This window comes from Schistosoma haematobium, chromosome 1 (genome assembly GCF_000699445.3).
Source record: "Schistosoma haematobium chromosome 1, whole genome shotgun sequence".
In the NCBI taxonomy this organism is placed as follows: Eukaryota; Metazoa; Platyhelminthes; class Trematoda; order Strigeidida; family Schistosomatidae; genus Schistosoma; species Schistosoma haematobium.
The window spans coordinates 43,986,994-44,008,425 of record NC_067196.1 but is presented as its reverse complement, the minus strand read 5'-3'; the positions used below and the strand labels follow the sequence as shown (position 1 = coordinate 44,008,425).

Here is a 21,432-nt window from a genome sequence, read left to right as displayed (position 1 = left end):
AAGACCAAAACTAACCAACTATATTTGTTACTGAAGAGTCCAAGTAGGAAAGTTCTTTACATGGTAAATACAACGACGCTGACACAACTGAAACCTGATCGGTGTTATAAACATTTATTACAAGCGCTTATTATCAAATTACTACGTATTTCCGCTAACACGCTTGTTCATTGCTTTACAATGAATGGTGAGTTTTATTTTTTGGAGTAACGTCACGCTTTCTCTCATTCTTTTAAAAATGGAACATTCCGTCACTTATGGTAATAATTCAGTGTAATTTTATCTATTACGTGAACCATTTTTATTACTTATCACCCATATGGAACAATCTTAAAGTTACCTGGCAGTAGTTTCCAGAATTGCTGATTTTAAACTACGAAATTTTGCTCTGAAAGTGCGAACTTCACTATTCTAAGGTCCAATAACATTTCAACGTTTTTCTTCTGAAAAGTGACGAGATGAAATAACTGAATCACGAAATTCGGTAATCATAAGAAGTCAGGTAGAAGAATGAAATTAATGATGAAAGACATTAGCACAAATAATCAAAAAGAAAAGGTTGGTGGATACTCAGTCTCTGTGATGTTCTATCATTAATTTGTACGACACGTAATTCGTTTACATTTATATGAGAAATCCCATACCCATATCCTTGTTGGTCCTATTAACTAAGCTATGGGATTTAACTCATGAATTCACCACTTGTCTCATCAAAAAACTTCAGGTTAAATCTTTGGCTAAGTCTCTAGCATATTAACAACAATCCTGACAGATTGCCTTCCAGTGAAAATTTATCACAAGGAATGTGAAAACTGTAATCTAGTCGCCTCTAGTTCTACGATACGACAACGGAAATAGGTTTAGCTTGACCAGTTGAGTATCATACGAAAGCTTCGCTATTCTGGGAATCAGCTTAGTTGCTGTTCTCTAAACCTTTTCCAAGAGCTCACTCTGTTTTTAAGCAGGGGCTAGCCGCTTGTATGCAGTACTCAAGTTTAGGACGTACAAACACTGTATACAAAGTCAAAAACTCTTTAGCGTTGACATGACTAAAAGCCCTACGTATTGACCGTAAAGTTCTAAAACCTTTGGCGGCTATTACACGGCAGTGTGCAGTAGTCTTGAATTCTTGGCTAACAATGACTCCTAAGTCATTGTGTGTCTGGACAACCGGTAGCTCAGTGTTATTCATCGTGTATTCATCTGTACCTTCATGGCCAATATGCCTCACAACACACTTGGAAGTATTTATCGGCAACTGCCAGGTTTGAGACCATTCAGACAATTTCTTCAGGTCATTTTAGAGTTTTAAGCTATCACCCTTACATCGTATCCTTCTTCATATCTTGACATCGTCAGCATATAGCAAGGCCGTTGATGATAGGAGACGAGGAAGGTCATTTACATGCAAGAAAAATAGCACTGGCCACAAACCTGTACCCTGGGGCACTCCACTAAGCACAGTTTCCCAGCTGGATAACTTTGAGTTCACCCATACTCTTTGTTGGCGCCCAACTAGGAAGTCTTTTATCCACATCAATAGATTGCCTCCAATTCCGCCATTTCCTAGCTTATATAAATGGAAGTGTTTTGTCACTCATTTATTCCTTTATATGAATTATTGAGGCCTATACTTATTATAACAGTTTCACCGACAAGGAGTTGAAGAGAATATCTGTTATCTCACTTTGGCCAACACCCCCAAGTATCACAGTATACGGCCTGATGTACCTTGACACTCTTCGCAGACATAGGAACTTGATAGCTCAACTAGTCATATCACTTTTTTACACTACACAAAATGATAGTACAAAGAAACATATCAATTTTGTTTATTTTTAAAAAGCGGAACAGTATCAACACATATTTTTGATAGTTTCTGAATACGTAATTTCAACTAACCTTTTGATTTTCAGCCCAGTTCTAAAAACATCCCAGTTTTGAAATAATTTCTGGGTGGAAAGACTATCACAAAGTTTAAATTAAACATACAAATACTATATTTAGCGTGCAGTTTTATCCATGGCTGCATTTGAATTATTTTGAACTGCAGGTAAAATTCTTAAGCGTTATTGACTGACCCCGTAAACCATATTTTTTATTGTTGAAGAATTCGTCTCTTTCATGCCATTTAAAGGAAGCAACACAAATAACACTTCTTAATGGTCAGACGGTCATAGCGGTTGCTTTAATCTGGTGACGATGAGTCATCAAATCCCTATTTTTATATTTCTAGACCAAATACATGATAAAAAAATTTCCGTCTCTTCAAAAATTTTTTAAATTGATTAAACTATGCATATGTCAGATGACAGTTATAGTTGACAAAACATTTAGGAAATGTACTAAACATTCAGTCATTTTGGTGTTTATAAAGAATCATAGTAAGATAATTATCAAGTCATATACTTTTAAAAACTTAAAATACTTCACCATATCTAATAGGTTTTTAACGCCTGTCTCAAATTCTGTAGAAATTACATCGAATCGTAATCTGTCTCTTAAATTTTGGCGCATGTGACTGCTTACGATATATACGGTAAAATCTTAGCCTTCGGGAATCTATATTTAAAAAGATTATTTTGACACTTCCTAGGTTTAAAATCATTACATCTAGTATCTATAATATTACCTGTAATTACTTAAATATTCTGATTATACTTTAACAGTTTGCCAACATTTACTGTGGGGCGTTCGGCATTATTTTTATTGCAGTGTAAACTGTGAAACATAGCAGAAGTGGATTACGTTAACTGCCAGTTTTTGGACTATTTCTTTTAATTTTAGAAGAACTGATAAGAAATTTGAAATGTGGTATTCATAACTAATACCAGTTAATTTTATTTAATAAGCATTCTTGAGTATTATTTCTAAGACTAGGCGACATAAGACGTAGTCTAAATTTGGTTTCTTGGGACGTTTATCAATATCACAGTTCCTGTGTAATATTAATATAACTGCATTCCTTCAGTTTCCCTGAAAAAGTACACAACTCTATAAACAAACGGCTCATTTTTTAAATTTGTTTCATCGTTTAATGGAGGACGGTTAATTCAGAAAAGCGAAATGTAAAAGTATAAAGAAAACTACCAAACTCAACTTGCACATGAATGTTATCCATAAATTTAAGTATTGTGTTATGTTTTTGGAATATATATATAGTGATCCTTTATTAGCAAAGTAATATAGAATGCAGTGTGTCAACAGTTGATCGTAAAAATAAAATTGATGAATATGCAGAATAGTAGCAGCTGATTTGAGCAACATATAAAGTATTAAATGTCCGTTCATTGTAAATTTTCGATTCTGGTAATAAATATGAGATATTTCAGGTTTGATTAGCTTTCCAATAGCATATTAGGCTTTGAATTGGTTATTAGTTTAAAAGTAATTTAGTGGTGGAAATGAAAATCGAATCTCCCCGAGACAGTCATTTAATTGATAAATAACTTTAAAATTTATAGTAACATAAAATCGTGACTAATCTCGCCCTCAATCTTCCTAAACAGTTCAAGCCGGTATAAGTGTAAAAATAAGGCGGGAATTTTTTCTCAATTTAATCTTTACATTTATTTATTTACAACAGACGTTTTTTCTCAAACGTCGCGCTAATATCTAACATTTCACCTATTGTCTTCAATGGCAGAAAAATAGAGTATTGCTAATTTTTGCACTCAACTATCATTACCACTTACCATTTTTCATTCATTTGACTTTGTTTCTGATACTTATAAATTCCAATTAAGGAACTTATTTAATTTACCACTGTACATATCGCTACGTTCCAACTAAAATTAACAAGATGTTGTATTCTGTTCAAAGATGACATGTTCTTTACAAAATTGAGTTTTGTGTAACAGCTATGAGATCCAAATAGTGTCATTTATCTTTTTATTTTATAATGGTGTTATCAATTAACCGTGGACGTGGACTTAGTAAATAGAATTACTTACTTACACTTGTTACTCCTCGTGGAGGAGCATAGGCCGCCCACCAGCACTTGCTGTTAGTAAATCGAGTGAACTTGAAAAATATTAGGCCGTCCTTGTAATAAGAAACCATTTGTATTGATTTTATTTAGTCAGTATTGTATCAGTTGTATAAGTCAGTGGATATATAGACTCAGCAGATAATGCGCTGGCGTTTAAAATGAACAGTACTGACTCGACTCGGGGTGAACACCAAGTTCAAGATACAGGCACATTCTGCTGACGAGGTCCAAATGAGACAAGACGAGCATCCTGGATTCTACTGTTAAACATATCCTATTTGTTTTATACATGCGGTCAGTGTTTAGCAACTTGAAACATAGATCGACTAATAGTGGGACTGAGTGTAATTGTGTAGTTGTAATTTTTACACAACACTTTCTGATGGTCAGCTACATAAGATTAGTTTAGATGTCTGTGAATACACAAACATTTTTTCATTCCTTAAACTGAGCCCCAAGAAACAACAAGTTCCAATTCTGTGGTTTCATCGGTAAACAGTACAATTGTGTGGTCATTTCAGAGTATTATCTCACAAATGCTTCAACTTCCGACTTCGTAATTTAATGTGATAGGAATTTCGAACATCCGGTTGAGATCTTTGGGTTATTTGACGCCGAGAATTTATTTTTATTAAGTTCCACTTTGTTTCGCAATGGCTAACAAATAATTTAATCCCTACAATGCATACATTTCAATGATGGATGAATTTTAAGATTTCATTGTCAGAAATTGTGCCAAAATATATGTATATCCACAGACTTTAGTGATATTAATTTATGTCAGCTTTATATTTTAAATTAATATATGGTTGAGTATCTCCTCAAATGTTTACGAAAAGCGTGTAAACAACGTTATAAAACACCAGGTTAATGCTATATGCGATAATAAAAGCTCCCAAGTTATTAGAATATTAGAGGAATTCAATTTTTTTACAATAAAGATATTAACATATTATCAAACGTTAACAAGTAGTGCCACATATAATAATGGACCGACTTCGATTTTCATTTCTGTTGTTTATAAATAGAACTGTGCCGTAATTATCTATCCTATAAAACGAAAGAATGAATATTTAATTCGTAGACGAACAAGAAATTTGCTCCTCAAATACCAATCAACCAACCCATTGTCTTACTTCTGTTAACTTTTGCACATGTATTTTTTATTTTTCACCGATTTCTGTCTTCCTAACAATTATTTACCACAACAATATTAAATTCTTTAAGCCAAGAACATTCATTATGAATACTTATCTTTATAATCAGATACGGGTTTTGTGGATATTATAGTAATTTAATAGTCACGTTGATTAGTCAATTGAAGCTAGACCACCATAGAAAACCTAGAAGCACTGGACGGCCGTTTCTTCCTAGTATGAGACTACTCAGCAGTGCGCATCCACGATCCCACCTCGCGAGATTCGAACCCAGGACCCATTAATCTCACTCGAGAGCGCTTAACCACTAGACCACTGAGCCGGCATCCGACGGTATTATTATCTAACCCCAACCAATCCACGAAACTGTGCCACCGTCCACCATTGGATGCCGGCTCAATCGTTTAGCGGTTAAGCGCTCGCGCGCAAGACTGACAGGTCCTGGGTTCGAATCTCGTGGGATGTGATCGTGTGTGCGCACTGCTGAGGAGTCTCATACTAGGAAGAAACGGCCGTCCAGTGCTTCTAGGTTTTCCATGGTGGTCTAGCTTTAACTGACTCATGAACTCAACTATTAAAGTACTATAATATCCACAAAATCCCCATCGCTGATTAGTATTTAGATTTATTCATCCAACTGGAACATTTAACTGCTACAAGTCCTTTGTAAGGTTATCAGGTGCTTCAAATGCTGTTACCTACTTTTCACAATTAGCATTATCATTATTATCACACAGAGATTTGTTTATCGTTTATTTCTTTTGCATACTGCCATCATTAAGAAAATGTCATCTCGACCCTCTCATAATTTATTGTAGTGACCACTACAGTTTCATAAATATTGAATACGATTGTTTTATAAATTTAGTGATTGACTTATTTAAAACAAACAAATTATTCAGCTATTTTGTAGCTGTATATCATTTATCTGCAACAGGTAATTTATCGAATTGTAAAAAGACGAAAGTGTATTGAAACCCATAAAAGTCATTCTACCAGTTTTCTGGAATTATTCAAATCTTGGGATATTTTAAATTGTGAAAATAAAAAATGAAAATTTATGTGTGTATTAGTCAAATTAAATCACTCTATAGTGAAGAGTACTATTAATTTATTAGCCTTAATTCTGATAATCTAAAATATTCAAATTTTTGTTATATGGGTATATAATATTAGCGTGTAAAACAGTAATCACATTTCATTATTGATATGAAACACAGTCGCTTGACTGAAACCCTGCATATTTTTCACCTGTATAAATATTTCTATTATACATAGATAGATATTCAATACACAGTGTGACCAATTAACAAGACTTTCATTCTTTCTAGACAAAAAACGGTACTAACTACCCTATGAACAAATGTGTATACAAGTTAACCAGAGAAAAATGGTGGAAATCCATAGATCTTGCTTATTTTTTTCAAAACCTTTATTTTAAAATAAACCATATTTTCACAGAAATACTAAATTTAAGAAAAAATTTCAAGTCCCTTCTTACTTCCTCACTTCGTTTCACATGTAAGTATACATGAATATAATAAAAACCACATGTTCTTTACTAAGCAGTAATCAATACACTTATAAAAAAAACTAAAAACTATCACGATTTTTTAAATCATGTTTATTTTTAATAGAGAGGTTAGGTGTTTTTACTCTTAATCACTTGACTCAAATATTGATGATGAATATAAATCAATAATCACATATTTAATTAGCATGGATATTATCTACAGTTTGTATCAAATAAGTAAATATTCACTAAATTTTTTCAAGTTGTTATCATATATGAATATATTAATTAAATTGGGATATATAAGCTATTTTTGTAAGGGTATAACAACACTTAATAATGAGATATATGTCACATGTATTAATCAATTCAATCATACTAGTGATCATCCATGTAATCGATTTTTTTTAAACAAAAGCACAGTAACCCTAAAATTGTAAAAATGATAAAGCTAAAGTAGTAAATGTTACTTGAATATATGTAAAATAAATAATACCTATACGACTATATATTCCATTTGTGGTAATTATTGATTATTATGTAAATGAAAATATTTATCGTTACAAGTTGGATTTTTTTAAATGGGATTCTAGCATTGTTATCTGTGTGTATAATCAATTACTGATACCAAATGAACAGGCTGAAGAAAATCGACTAAGGAATGATTTGCTTAAGAAAAAGAAACAAATGATGATATTTCACTGGTTGAAATCATGAGTCAGTTGAAGCCAGACCACCATGGAAAACCTGGAAGCACTAGACGGCCGTTTCGCCCTGGTATGGGACTCCTCAGCAGTGCGCATCCACTATCCCGCACCCCGCGGGATTTGAACCCAGGACTTACTAGTTTCGCGCGCGAATCCCGCGGGGTGCGGGATAGTGGATGCGCACTGCTGAGGAGTCCCATACCAGGGCGAAACGGCCGTCTAGTGCTTCCAGGTTTTCCATGGTGGTCTAGCTTCAACTGACTCATGATTTCAACCAGTGAAATTTCTAAAAATCTCCACAAAACCCATTCTGAAAATGATGATATCGTTATAAATGCAACTATTAATTTCACTGATCAACCAAATACAACCAAATTAGAAATACGTACACCAATTTTTGGACTCCAATTTTCACAATTCTTTAATAGAAATCAACAAATGAAAACAAAAGACAGATAGCTAGGTTCTGAAAATTCACAAAATGATAAACTGCGTTTTTTTGCGCATCGCTCAAGCTGTCCTTCAACCGGTTTATGATTCTTTGAAAGTCTCTGAAGAAAATTCAACTGTTCATATACATTCAAAACTATTGATCTTACTCGTAAAATGTCACCTGAACATTCAGACTAAAGTTGTTTACAATCTACGACTGAAGTTATAACAACTCAATGCTGATTCTGAACTACCAAATTAATCTCATATTACCATTTATTTTATTGATATTTATCAGTATAGGAATTTGTGGAGATTGTAGTATTTTCACAGTTGAAATCACGAGTCGATCTAAGCTAGACCACCACTGAAAACCTGGAAGCACTTTTATTCCACACGTTTATTGTTTGGTTTTGAACAAAATTTGACAATTATCACGTCATCTGGTGTTATTTTATTCATACACCAACTCACTGACTAGTTAGTCAGCCTAAATTTTTATACAGATTTCTCAAAAAAGTGTTTATTATCTTGATTGAAATAACTACGAGTAAAGATGAACTAAAAACATTAAAGTGTTTGGCTTAAGAAACCACTTTTCCTTAAGTTTCGATTCAATGGAGATATATCTAGCTAACTATCCAGTAGTAACTCAGCCAAAGTTGTTAAAATGACCAACTACCAACCAATCCACGATTATTATTTTCTAATAATAGTTCATTGTGACGCAGAAAGGATAAAATGTTTATGGATATCGACATATTAAGGTATTATTAATAATTTAAACCCACCTAATTCTTACCACCACTTTTTTGCAGCTAGTCAACCACAGTTATTCAGATAATTGTGTTTCTAACCAGATCATCTCAATTACTTTCACTTGTGTTATGAACATAGTTGTAAGTACACATATCTGAGTTAACCATCCCAGACTTTCTTTTAAGTTCAATTGTAGGTTGCAGTCGAATCCAAAACGCGCTTTATGCCCTACCTAAGAACTGCCAGCTGAATATCCCTGTATCCAAGTGTTGATATCCATATTGAAACGCAAGCCCAATAACTATCACCTCAAACGCCAAGTTACCCATTAAGTTACTAGGTCCAATCAGTCACTAACTTTTTCATTGAATATGAATTTAATTTTAATAATACCAACAGGAAATGCAAACCTTAAAAATCCCTCCCATTTAAAAAAGCGACTTATACTCAAACGACCTTATAATTGGATTTACTTTTCTTCATTTTCAACTGCTTCCTTTTTCCTCGTTATATCACAAACACAAACACCTACTTAGTTTCATTCTTAGTAATAAATACATTTTACGATTTCTCAAGTTTTTATATGCTCTATTTTCACTATCATAGTGATGGGTTTATTTTTATGATTAAAATATTGCAACGCTTAAGTCCTTAAACACTTTTATTAACTATTCACGTATTTTGCAACCGTAATTTTAAAATTAAATAAAATTTTCGAAGTACCGTTAGCTTATGAGTCTTTTCATAATTTTGAAAACGGCATTTTTAGCAACCTCTGTTTATATATTCCTTTGTGGAAAGTTTCGTCCCATTATAATAACCGAAATCAAAGGGATCACATTTCATATCACCAAGTATGAATGGTTAGAAACAAAACTCAAAGTAGGAAATCGAACTACTTATTAATAAACAGTAGCATGATTGCGCACTTTATTTATAAAAACAGTTACCTGGAATAGACAAGTCAGTCAGGAGCGTTTCAGATTTCAAGGTCACGGCGCCAACTTCAGTGCCTAATGCTAACGTACGATCGGTTTACAGAGGATTTTATGCAAAACGTGATAATTGGGCGGCTGTAACAAATAAAACGGCGAAATTATAATTTGTGAAGGAAACAATCGGGTATAAGATAAAAGATTTCGGATTTTGGCACGAAAGTTTTTCATCCATTTTTTGCTAAATAGAGTTTTGGCATTATAGCTGATGTCGGTTCGTGATGAAAATCCCGTATATAATTCCTAACTAGAGCAAATTATGACAATTAGTGAGAACTGGATTGTAAAAGCACCAGCAACACTGGTTGCAGCCAGGTACTACAATATATACGGATGATTGCAGAGCGTACAGGCCCATACATAGGCTTGGTAATATGCATTGTGTCGCTATCCACAGGTGGCATTTTGTGTACTCAACAACCGGAGTGCACACAAACAATATTGGACCTACGTGGTCGAGGCTGAAAGAGCTTTTGCGACCTTATCATGGTTCCAGTGACCAACTATTCTGTAGCCATATGGATGATTTACTCTATTGCATGCACTACGATTTTAGAACCTCCGAACCTCTTTCTCACCTTGACAAGTTTTTGAACCACGTATCAGAAGTGTATCCATTTTATTTCCTCGGTTTTGTATAATATATTTTTACTCTAAACTCAGTTTACTGGTTGGCTAGATTCGTTCAAAGGTCGTCCATAAATTAGAGTCTCGGCCTGAAATACATCAAACCACAGGATCACATGATTTCAAAACTTCTGTGTACATTTAATACACCATTGATTTTTCGTTTTAAAGACAATATATAATGTATTACTACTTATATAGTAAATTACTATTTGAATTCGGAAATATATAAATAACAAATGAAAACTAGTCGATTATTTTGGCAAATAAGTCTTTTGTCAAATCTTTTGAAATTCACGTCGATACTATATTTTGAAATGTGCCAGTAAATAAATGAACATGAAAAATAATAATATGATGACTAAACCAACGATGAAGTTCAAAGTTTTCCGACTTGGTGCTTTTTGTTGTGTAATTGTTATTTTAGTCCTGATCATATTTATATCGGATTCTTATTTCATATAACTTCAAAGTACTGCATGATTGGTGCGCTCATTTTTATAATAACAAAATATCAGTAACTCACAAAATAATAATTTTGGTGACATAATGTTCATTTTGTAAACGGCCATAAAAGTGTTTATATTTCAGAATTTACAAGTTTTCCTACGATAACCGAATCTAAGGGTATTGAGTACATTTCATGCATACCACTTGGTGACATTTTCTGGTTAAGTAGTCTTACAACCTTTTTTAAACTTTATTAATTAAAATGCACCCTGTCGGGTAAAGAAATAAATCAATACTTAATTGTGAGAGCCTGAATTATGCTTCATTTAAACTATCAGTTAAGATCAATTACTTCATTAAGTAATAATTATTGCTTTATAGTAAGTAACGAATAGTTATACTTTGAGAATTTTCGAAATATGGTACTTTCTTTGTAAATTTTATTGATATTTATTGTACCTTAATTTATATATATATATATATATATATATATATATATATATATATATATATATATATATATATATATATATATATCATTTATATCAAACGACAAATGAAAATATTTTCGCCTTCATAAGTGATGAAATGTCAGTATTAAATGAATTACAGAATGATGATGATTTCGGAAACACTGTTGAATTTTCATCGTGCAAGCAAAAATACTCATCTACTCTGCTATCAAGATCAAAAGTATCATCAGAAATAAATGAATCATTATCATCATCACAAATGATCATAAGAAGATCTATCAAAAGAAATGTTAAAAAGTATAATCAATTAAGTGGTAACACACTATCTAACTTAGATTGGACTCAAAGTCCAAGTTCTTACAGTAGAGAATTCTGCCACTTATTCACGTACACAATAACATCTAAAGATGACGTGAAAACGGAAATAGATTACGTCAGAAACTTGATAAATTTACAATCTATTAATCCTGTCACAAACATATCTAAGTCGAATACTTTACTTCCACGTTTAATCAATTACGCTATTAATGGACAATTACGTGTATGTCATTTTCGAAGCATTTGTTGGCGTATATTTCTTGACATTCTACCCAATGATGTAAGTCAATGGTCGAAACAATTAAAAAAAGACAGAGAATATTTTGCCATGTTAAATTGTCGAATTAATATTAATCCATATATTAATCAAATAAAATCAGATGATCATCCATTATCTTATAGTAGAACGAGTTTGTGGAACAAATATTTCTACTCATTAAAAGTAAAACGCATAATAGCAAAAGATGTTAATAGAACATTTCCAAAAGTGGAATATTTTCATAACCAAAATATACATAACATTATGATTGATTTATTATATATTTATACAGAACATGAGAATATTTCCTATCAACAAGGTATGCATGAAATATTAGCACCTTTATTATTCGTTTTACATTGTGATCTAACTGCATTTGAACATGTTGTAGAAATGAAAATTATATCATCTGATTTATGGAATGATTTAAATTATATTATGAATAAGGAATACTTTCAAGCTGATGTTTATATGATGTTTGCAAAAATTATGAACTCCGTCAAAAATTGGTATCCTCAAACAAAACTAACAACTCATGAAAAAAGAATAAGAAGACGTACAATTATAGGATTACCAACAACAATATTAGTTTTAAAATCAGAAGCAAATGCAAACTCCAATGACCCAGAACAAACTCCCATGGTTACCAATAAAACACAAGACAGTATTGATGATAATAATAATCTTAAATATTTTAAAATTTACTACGAGAACGATAATGACGAATTAGACGGAGAGGATCATGAAGAAACTAAAAATGACAGTGAGGGGGATGAAATCATCGAAAAATATGAAAGACAGAATAAAGATCAATTAAAACAACCTGACGGCGGAGATCAACACACGTTTCACTTTGATCAGGAAGAACATTCTAAACATAACTGTTCAGGAGATTGTTTTGTAGAACAAATACACAAACAATTATTATTGAGACACAACCCATTATTATATAACCATTTGAAAAAATTAGAGATATCACCAAAATTATTTGGTTTAAAATGGATACGTTTACTATTTGGTCATGAATTCCCCTTACAAGATTTATTATATATATGGGATTGTATATTTGCCGTAAACAATAATTTAGCATTTGTTCCTTACATGTATTTAAGTATGCTGTTACGTTTAGGACCAACATTAATAAAATATGAGTTTGCAGAATGTTTAACATTATTGATGAATTATCCAGCTGGCATGGATGTAACGTATTTAGTCTACATGGCATTACACTTGTATAAACCACATTCATATAACAAACCATCAAATGTATACGACTATCATTCCATCTTCCATAGCATTACTATCGGTGACGACGACAATAATAATAATGTTACAAACAGCAAAATCAATGACATACACGATAATACCAGTTGTAGTAGCAAAGATAACCGTAATTATGATGCAAAGACTACGAATTATGGCAAAAACGATAGTGATGCTGAGAATATTGACAAAATCAACATCAGTGCGAACAGCTACAGTGACAGCAGTAATAACATCAAAAATAACCCAATACCATCTCTTCCATCATTAAGTAATGAAATAAAGTCTAAACTAAAGAATACACCTTTTAGTAATCTTGTAAACAATTATCGAAAAAAATCCAACATAAATAATCCTATTACTAACACGGATATTATAAAACGAAGCAAAACATTTAAAAATAGTAAGCAAGTAATGGGTATACCAAGAGGTAGATCATTAGCCGATTTAGCAGGTTTAAAAAAATCAATATACATCAATTCAAATGAAGAAAATATTCGACTTTCAGATATAATGATATCAACTGAAAGCACAAACAATAATAATTGAATAGTTCAATCAAGCTTTAGCTCAATGTATTTAAATGTTGAAGGTATTGAAGCTGATGATGAGGCTGGTGGCGATAAGGCTGACATCTTAGCAAAATTAAAAGCTGATAGTAATCACCCTACAAGTTATACACAAATATACCTATCCATAGCAAAACTAAGATGTTAATACCAAAAGTTATGTGAACAAAATGACTATAACAAACATTTTATAATTTGAACAGTGAATCGATTGAGTTTACTGATTTAAAACCAAATTGTACAATAAATTCAATGTATAATGAAGCAATAGGAAAGAAGGCTTGAATATTCACCTAACCTGGACTGTTTATCCAAACAATCACATTTGATCTTATTTATTTTCCACACAACCTATGCACACAGAACTTCAACCTCACTGCTTCATATTACAAATGCATACATCTTTCATATCCACATTCTGACGCACAAATAGTGACAGGTCATACAAACTCAACCAAGAATAACTTGAAATTGACATATTCAGACCTGCTATGACTTTCATTGTACAAAAAATATTTTGCATTGTTTCCTTAGTACTATTCCAACATGTGATGATTGAATCCGGTTACTTATTTACTCTGAAGAAGTGACTTACATTAAGTCACGAAACGTAAGAAATACAAATCCCTACCTATTGAGAATATAACAAAAATATATTTGTTATTAGCTTTCCATCCAATGCTCAATTTATTTGAAACTATCAAGTCCAACCTTGGCATCGATACCTACAAAATCACATAGTTATTCAATACTACAACCATCAACCAATTAACATTCTTTAGGCATCGACATGACGGTATTGAAGAATTATGTGGATAACAATACTGATAACAGCATAAAGTCATCATTAATTATGAGGATAAATAATGCAATCTAATCTGATGGCTAATTCTCATATTTTTTTAATGAATTTACTTTTATTTATTCTACTAGCTACAAATGTTAACGGAAAGGACTTATCTCTTTTTTGAGAACTCCATATAAAAAAATCTGATTTATATATTCAATGCTTATTACTTATCAATACAGTAATACTACCATTAATGATAACAATTATCATGATGACGAGATATTTTGATTTGACCTTTACTGCAATACCAAACTTCTAAGTTAAAACGATGTAACCTATTTCTTATCTTCCACATAACATACTAAGTTTTCCATTATATTATTCAATAATACCATTACGAATATTAACAATTTAATATTCAATGCATTTGTATGACCACTTCTTATGTTTCTACAAGTTATTTCACATATATAAAAAATGAATCTAAAATGATGCTCGATAATTTAATCAGATCTCATAATCGTATGGATACGCCTTCTGAAACGAAGGATTACGAACTTAGTTATAATAAACAATTCAAGTGCTCAGAATTTAATGATCTCACTGAATTTGACAAATTCTCTCATACATAAAAAATATACATTGAAATCATAATGAACCGTCTTGAGAACAAACAATATTATCATTAGGAATTCAAATACATGGAGCACGAATGGTGAATTAGTCAAAATGCTGAATCAAAATACTATGCAAGTAAGGAATTTCAAATGAACAGATCCTACTCTGTTTTGTACATAACTAGCTGTTTATTCCCACGTAAACATTTTTGTAAGTAAACGCCATTATAGAAATATTTACTTGTTTTTCCTAGATTTATTTCATATATGCAGACTGTTATTTTGATAAATGAACAAACTGCCTATAAACGGTATATGGTCTTGTATTCATTATTACCATATGTAGACTACCTTTTTTCAATTTAAAAACATTGTAAGTAAAGAGCCATTACTTTACTAATTTCACTTAAGGATAGAAGTATAAACTTATTGTAAATATGAAGTGTATAAATCATTTAACATAGAAAGAGTATTTTTATCATCCCTTTCACAAATATTTTTCGAGGCTTAAGGTGATTATTCGTGATAAATCTTCTATTCGTGCTCTAGATTCGGTTTCCTAAGCTCTTCTAATAACCCCCAGGCTAATCTACACGGAAACTTGAACACGAGAGAAAAGGTGCGAAATATGGAAGAAACGCTTTACTCCAATGTTCGTTCATGTACAGAAAATCTACAGTACTTATGGCATTTTGGATGGCGTTGGGATTCCGGAAAATTCTGGAACGCTACTAAACGCGACATGTGACTTTTCACCCTCTAGATGTTTCTGGAAAAACCCCTGTTGGATGCTGATCGGATAAGATGTTTCTCAGAGTTTTCAGAGCCCTTTTTGTTTTCCGAGGAAATTTATAGATCTCCCTAGTGGATGTCAGCCAATGATTAAAAGATTGACGTCAAGTATCTTTTTGTTAGAAATCGCAAACAAAATAAAATATCGGGATTCGGTTGAGGAGTTCAATACTACGAAAAAACAGCTATCTATTGGTCCCCGAGTTTCAATAGTTGCTTAAATAAGACCAATATGTGGCGTTAGCTATAAAATTTAATTACCCTGTTCTTTATATTCACCAAGTTAACAATTGTCGCTCATTCATAAACTAACTTGATCTCCTCATTCTTTCACAAACTGCTAGATCATTACATTATGGCAGCGGGAGCTACTGCAGTACTTGATACCGGTAACCACTGTAATCTCTATGAAGCGAAATACGTACACGGAAACTGACTAAAGAACACCTATTTCCCCATCAAAACACCGTGCATTTAACAAAAATAGACTTTTTCATAATGATTGTTACACACGCTTTATGACACACTATTAAATATCACATTTAGAGAAAATACAAAGAATTATTGAAAAACATATGATCCATATCTTACTGAATGAAGCTTACACTAAATTAATACAAAGAATATTATACTGAGTAAACTCCATACTTAAATAAAATAAATGTTATCATAAACAGAATATTGCACTGAAAAAAAGAATATTACTCTGAGTAATTATTATACTGAATTAAAAAGGGGGTAATCTTGAATAACATTTACACTGATATCACATCCCGTCTTAACACAACACGTACCAACCCTTCGATATTTGATTTTTCTGAACACTTCATGAAGTAATATCACTCTTGTTTTTATAACTATAAAAAATTATAAGCGGAGATGGATGATGTCTAGAAGTGGAATCCATGATGCACGCTTCATCCTATTTAGAACTCCTGAGCTAAATGTACTTACATCCCAGAGTTAATGTTCACTCCAGGACTGATCAATTACAATCGTAAACATCAACGGGGAGATTCAGACAACCAATGCAAAAATGAATTACAAAAATTAGTTTCAAATTTTAACCATAATCCTTACCTCAGCTTATCGCCATAATGTTTATTTAATTTTGAATAAATTGAGACTCCACTTAATCATAAACTCCCAATTATACCCCTGACTTTGAAATACTAATTTAAACTACGTCATAACAAAAACTGTTAAGATAGGTGAAACATACATAATTTAAAATCAATGTTAACTTTTAATTCTCAAGGACCATGAAATTTCAACGCTACGGAGAAAATAGTTAAGACCTGAAAAGAAATAAAAATCAAATGGAACTACTACTGTGCTCGATCATATATACATTTTTATCATGAACCTGAAGCAGTCAAATTGAATATTCCCATATTTTTGACTCTAATTTCTTTCTACTTAAAGAAGCAATCTGTTTAAAATGTTTCTAAGGAAACTGGATATGACAACAAACAATCCCAAGAGAGAAAATCACATGTTTGCAAACATAAACTTACGAAAAACCACACTTAATACACAGGTACTTCTTAATATACTGGTATCTGAATGATTTCTATCTGAAGTTTGTGCTGGTTATGTTGTTCAGAAGAAAGATGGAAGCTCCATGACCAAACCATATGTCTCAGAGAACAAAACTCCATCAGAATGATTTCAAATCTTCCCGTCTCAATCAGATATAATACTACGAAAATGTACCTAAATGTGTTACTGACAGAATGTTTAAATAATATGATAAGTTAGCCTGTATTACAACTTGAAATCTACTGTGAGCTCTGTCGTCATCCCACCTTGCTGTGATTCCTACCGAAATAAATGAACACCAAGTGGCTGTAAACTACGTCTAAATTCTAAAATACCAAATACAAACATACACCACAAGATTTTTCAGAAGCGAAATTGAATTCATTTTAAATCGTTTGATATACAGACTAATGCAAAACTTAAATTGGTTTCTTGTGACTAGAATTAGCGTTTTAACTAAAGATAAGTGGGTTACAACCATAAGTGTGAAATGTTTGATATACTCATTGCTGAAAACAAGAAGTTAGAAGATTCAGGGTAACGTGGATTGTACACTTACAAATAAACATGTAGTAAAAAAGTTCCATTCTTTGGACCAATTTTTGGTATCAAATATAATTAATAAAAAAACTGTTTACCACAAAGTATAAAAGTGGCTACGTCGAAGTCTAATGTAGATGATCGTTAATCATTCTGCTGTGAGGCAAAGGTTTATGAATATTAATATATTCTGTGATGTTACGTCGAGTTGTAACGTGAAAAGATGTCTTCCGTACGATGTCCCAGATACAAATATTTTCATCTGTATATCAGCACGTCAACCGTAATAAATAATGCATTGGTCAAATCTCAACGTAATATAATATTCATTTACCTACTGACATTAAATCTCAACAATAAAAAGGTTTAGTGTCAGTATCTTCTGATAGTGAGACGTACACGGAATGCATCAGATACACATTGAACCATATAGTTATATATAAAGCTCAAATAAATCTGTACCCAAAATCATTTGTAAATCAATACTTCATAAGGCTAGAAATAAAAAACCCTAGTCAACTTATATTTTAGAAGGCTAAATTATGAAATATGACTTGTTTTCACACAAGATAACGAGAAGCTAAATAAGAATTTCGATTGGGAGTGATGTATTTCAGGCTTGGCTTACCAGCCCTACATGTATATATGCTAGTCAGCTTCTCAAATTTGTTGGAAAGTAACATGTTTTCAAAAATACAGAGTACATTAAGGAGAAATAGACAAAATGCATATTAATCCAGTAGTAGTAACTAATGTCATGCTGTCAAGTATTCAATGCTAAATGAATTGTGTCAATCAAAACACAGTGAGGTGATGAAAGAAATCCATCTGCTCAGAATTGTAAGTATACCTTGGTGACGAACGCCAGTGAACTCGTAACATAGATTTAGGGATCACGTCGATTGCCGCTAACTAACACCAAAATTATTTTGTCAGAGCCATAAGGTATTTTAGCCCGATACATTTTGGACGATCTGGTTATATACATAAATCTACACATCAACTCTTTACACTATATAGTTTCATCAAAAAGCGTTCTAGAAAAACAACATTAGAAATAACTGAACTGAAGGTAACAAACAGTACGGCAAGTTTAGGCCTTCGTCTAATACACTAAAATCTTAATCTATCCTTCAGTACACAGAGATCACCATTGTAAGCTTAAATGGTAAGATCCAACATATCTAACTCGTGAGATTTTTGTGGATTAACATCTACTAACAAAAAAGTCGACTTTCTAAATGTCGCAATCGGTTAGATTATGGAAACATTTGATGGTAAATTGTGATATCTAAGCTTTAAAAATATGTTGATATTTATGTCATTCCATAAAAACTTCATACCTGTGAGTATACTCGAAATTCACAGATGAAACTTAACAACTTATAATAACTATTAAAGTATATCTATTTTATTCATAATCCAGAAATATATTTACATGTTAAGTGACTGGGATTCTCTGATAAATACTGAACCAACTTACAAAAACACAAAGCACAAAGATAAACAGGTCAAATTAGACTTAACGAACAAGTCATCCTCACTAACATATATCAACCTCTTACCCGTGGGAACTGTTTCAGCATTAACTGTTAGTTGTATACACGATCGGAACTTCTAATGTTCAACATCAAATTATGGTAATAATTTTATTTACGGCTGTTTGGTTTATATATGAATTGTACTCTCTCGTCAAACAAAATATCATCGTTAATCCTATCAACAACTACGCAGCTTATAAACACATGAACAGCCGAAACACCTTTCACCATAAACCACTCAATAGTTTATTATTATTATTATTATTATTATTATTATGGACAAATCTCTACACAAAATATTTCCTTATTCAACATTCAACTTCATTTCACTTAACAAAACAAAGATTGAATCTAAAAAACAACTTTTATTCAATCATAAATCCTACTCACTTTAAAGTAACAAAGACAATCAAGACAAAATGAGTTTAAACGAATTTCAGCGGTACCAAGTAAACAATATAGTACAGATCACATTATGTTACTGAAAACTTATAAACTATTTTACAAAAGAGCAGATGAAATTTAACAACTCACTGATTTATTTTGTGGTATTTTTTGTACTACTGATAACTATAATAATACTATTTCCAATAATAAAATGACAAAAAGAACAAAATGAAATCACAAGTCACCTATACAAAATAAGTTTTAGAAAAAATACTGAGAAAAATAGTGTGCAAGAATAATACTAATTGTCATAGTTATGGCGAGTAAGTCATCACCGGATGAAAGAGACAAGTTCCACCCTGTATCATATGTCCCATTTACAAGTTATCCGTACCAACACACTGCAAACAGAAAAAGAAAAAAGTAAGAATTACTATTATTGAAAGAAAATATTTTCAAAGTATGTAGAAATGAAATACATGTCCCCCTTGGTACATATGCGAACTAAGCTACTACAGCTATTATCGATGAATGACCATCGAATTCCTCTGTTAATGAACGTGATGTTTTATGCTTCTCGACCGTCAATTTACTGCACGGACTAGTGGTGAATTGAATTTTGTTAGTGCCTATGTACAAGATTCAAACAAAACATTTGGAATAAAGAAACCTGTGTGTGAAAATCGTCCCGAAGTTACCTACACCTGACTGAACAAGAATTGGTGGTGCTCTCACCACTAAAACATCCAGATGAAATTACAAAACGAAACGTGAATGATGAAATATGAGACGACAATGCAAATGAAGTGTTTCACTGAAGAGGAACATTTGTGATAATGGAAACAAATAAGGGAAAAGTCTATTATCGCTGATGGAGAGTATTTTGATGAGGATAAGATTGATTTGAGCCAAACATTTTAAAGCGGGTTAAGACCGAAGCTTAAGTATAGATTAGATAGATTACGTATATGACAATTTATTATGAACCATATAGTCGCGCCCACTAAATAAGATCCACACTCCGCTACTGCATACATATTTCAATGTAAAATACTCAGCTCTGCACATGGCTCCATGATTCTGAAAGAACAAATGGTGTATAAACATAAACCAATCGCTGGTCACCGACCACCATGGGACTGCATCTCTTGACGTTGCTCCACTGCATTGTTGATCAGACCTTTAGGTCGAAGGTTCTGGCCGTAGCCCCCTAAGAAAACTATCTGCTTCGGTATGGGCACCCGGACAGTATCTAAGCCCATACACAAACCAAGTGACTTGTGTGGCGCACATGCATTCGGTGCCTTCTCGTATCAATATTTATGTGTTCAAATAAACAAATAGATATCAAATTCACAAAGAAGTGAGGTCTATAACACAGCATATGTAGTGAAAAGTCTACATCTTCCTATCATATAAGGAAAAATTCTCATTGATTAAGATTGAAACTATTACTTAAACATAGGATTTCTTAGCATAAGAGAACAAATTCAAGTTATCACAATTTGCAGCAACACAATAAAATGAAAACGAATAAAAACTAGTAAAACCAATATCGATCAAGAAAAACAAAAATCGACAAAGAGCAAAAAAATTACAAAAGGTCTAAAAAGGGTAAAGAATACATACACATCACTGTAATCAATTTTAAACCATGTTAACTTTGACACTTAATTACTAATTTCTGTCACTGAGTGGACCTCATGTGGT

General features: G+C 32.2%; 2 protein-coding genes across 4 annotated transcripts in view; one reads left to right on the top strand and one right to left on the bottom strand.

Moving 5' to 3' along the window:
- Positions 1 to 132: 132 nt before the first annotated feature.
- On the top strand, positions 133 to 13,493 carry TBC1D5_1 (TBC1 domain, member 5; the record flags this gene model as incomplete). 2 transcript variants are annotated; one of them, XM_051218317.1, is made up of 2 exons in its annotated part: positions 133 to 187; positions 11,244 to 13,493. In XM_051218317.1, 2 exons carry the CDS (start codon positions 185 to 187, stop codon positions 13,491 to 13,493), a joined length of 2,253 nt encoding a protein of 750 aa, XP_051074169.1. The 2 variants fall into 2 exon arrangements, with proteins under 2 accessions (XP_051074169.1, XP_012794621.1); XM_012939167.1 differs by lacking the exon at positions 133 to 187 and having other exon boundaries at positions 11,220 to 13,493.
- Positions 6,924 to 21,432, bottom strand: part of P53 (p53 DNA-binding domain) — a 39,919-nt gene continuing 25,410 nt past the window's right edge. Inside the window, exons 11-12 of one of the 2 annotated variants that reach the window (XM_035730769.2) lie at positions 9,510 to 20,123; positions 6,924 to 7,089 (exon numbers count right to left, since the gene is read on the bottom strand). In XM_035730769.2, the coding sequence (XP_035586314.1) occupies positions 20,100 to 20,123 (24 nt within the window). In that variant the 3' untranslated portion in view covers positions 6,924 to 7,089; positions 9,510 to 20,099. Of the gene's footprint in view, positions 7,090 to 9,509; positions 20,124 to 21,432 lie in introns of those variants that run through there. The other variant, XM_051218316.1, reaches the window with a different exon arrangement.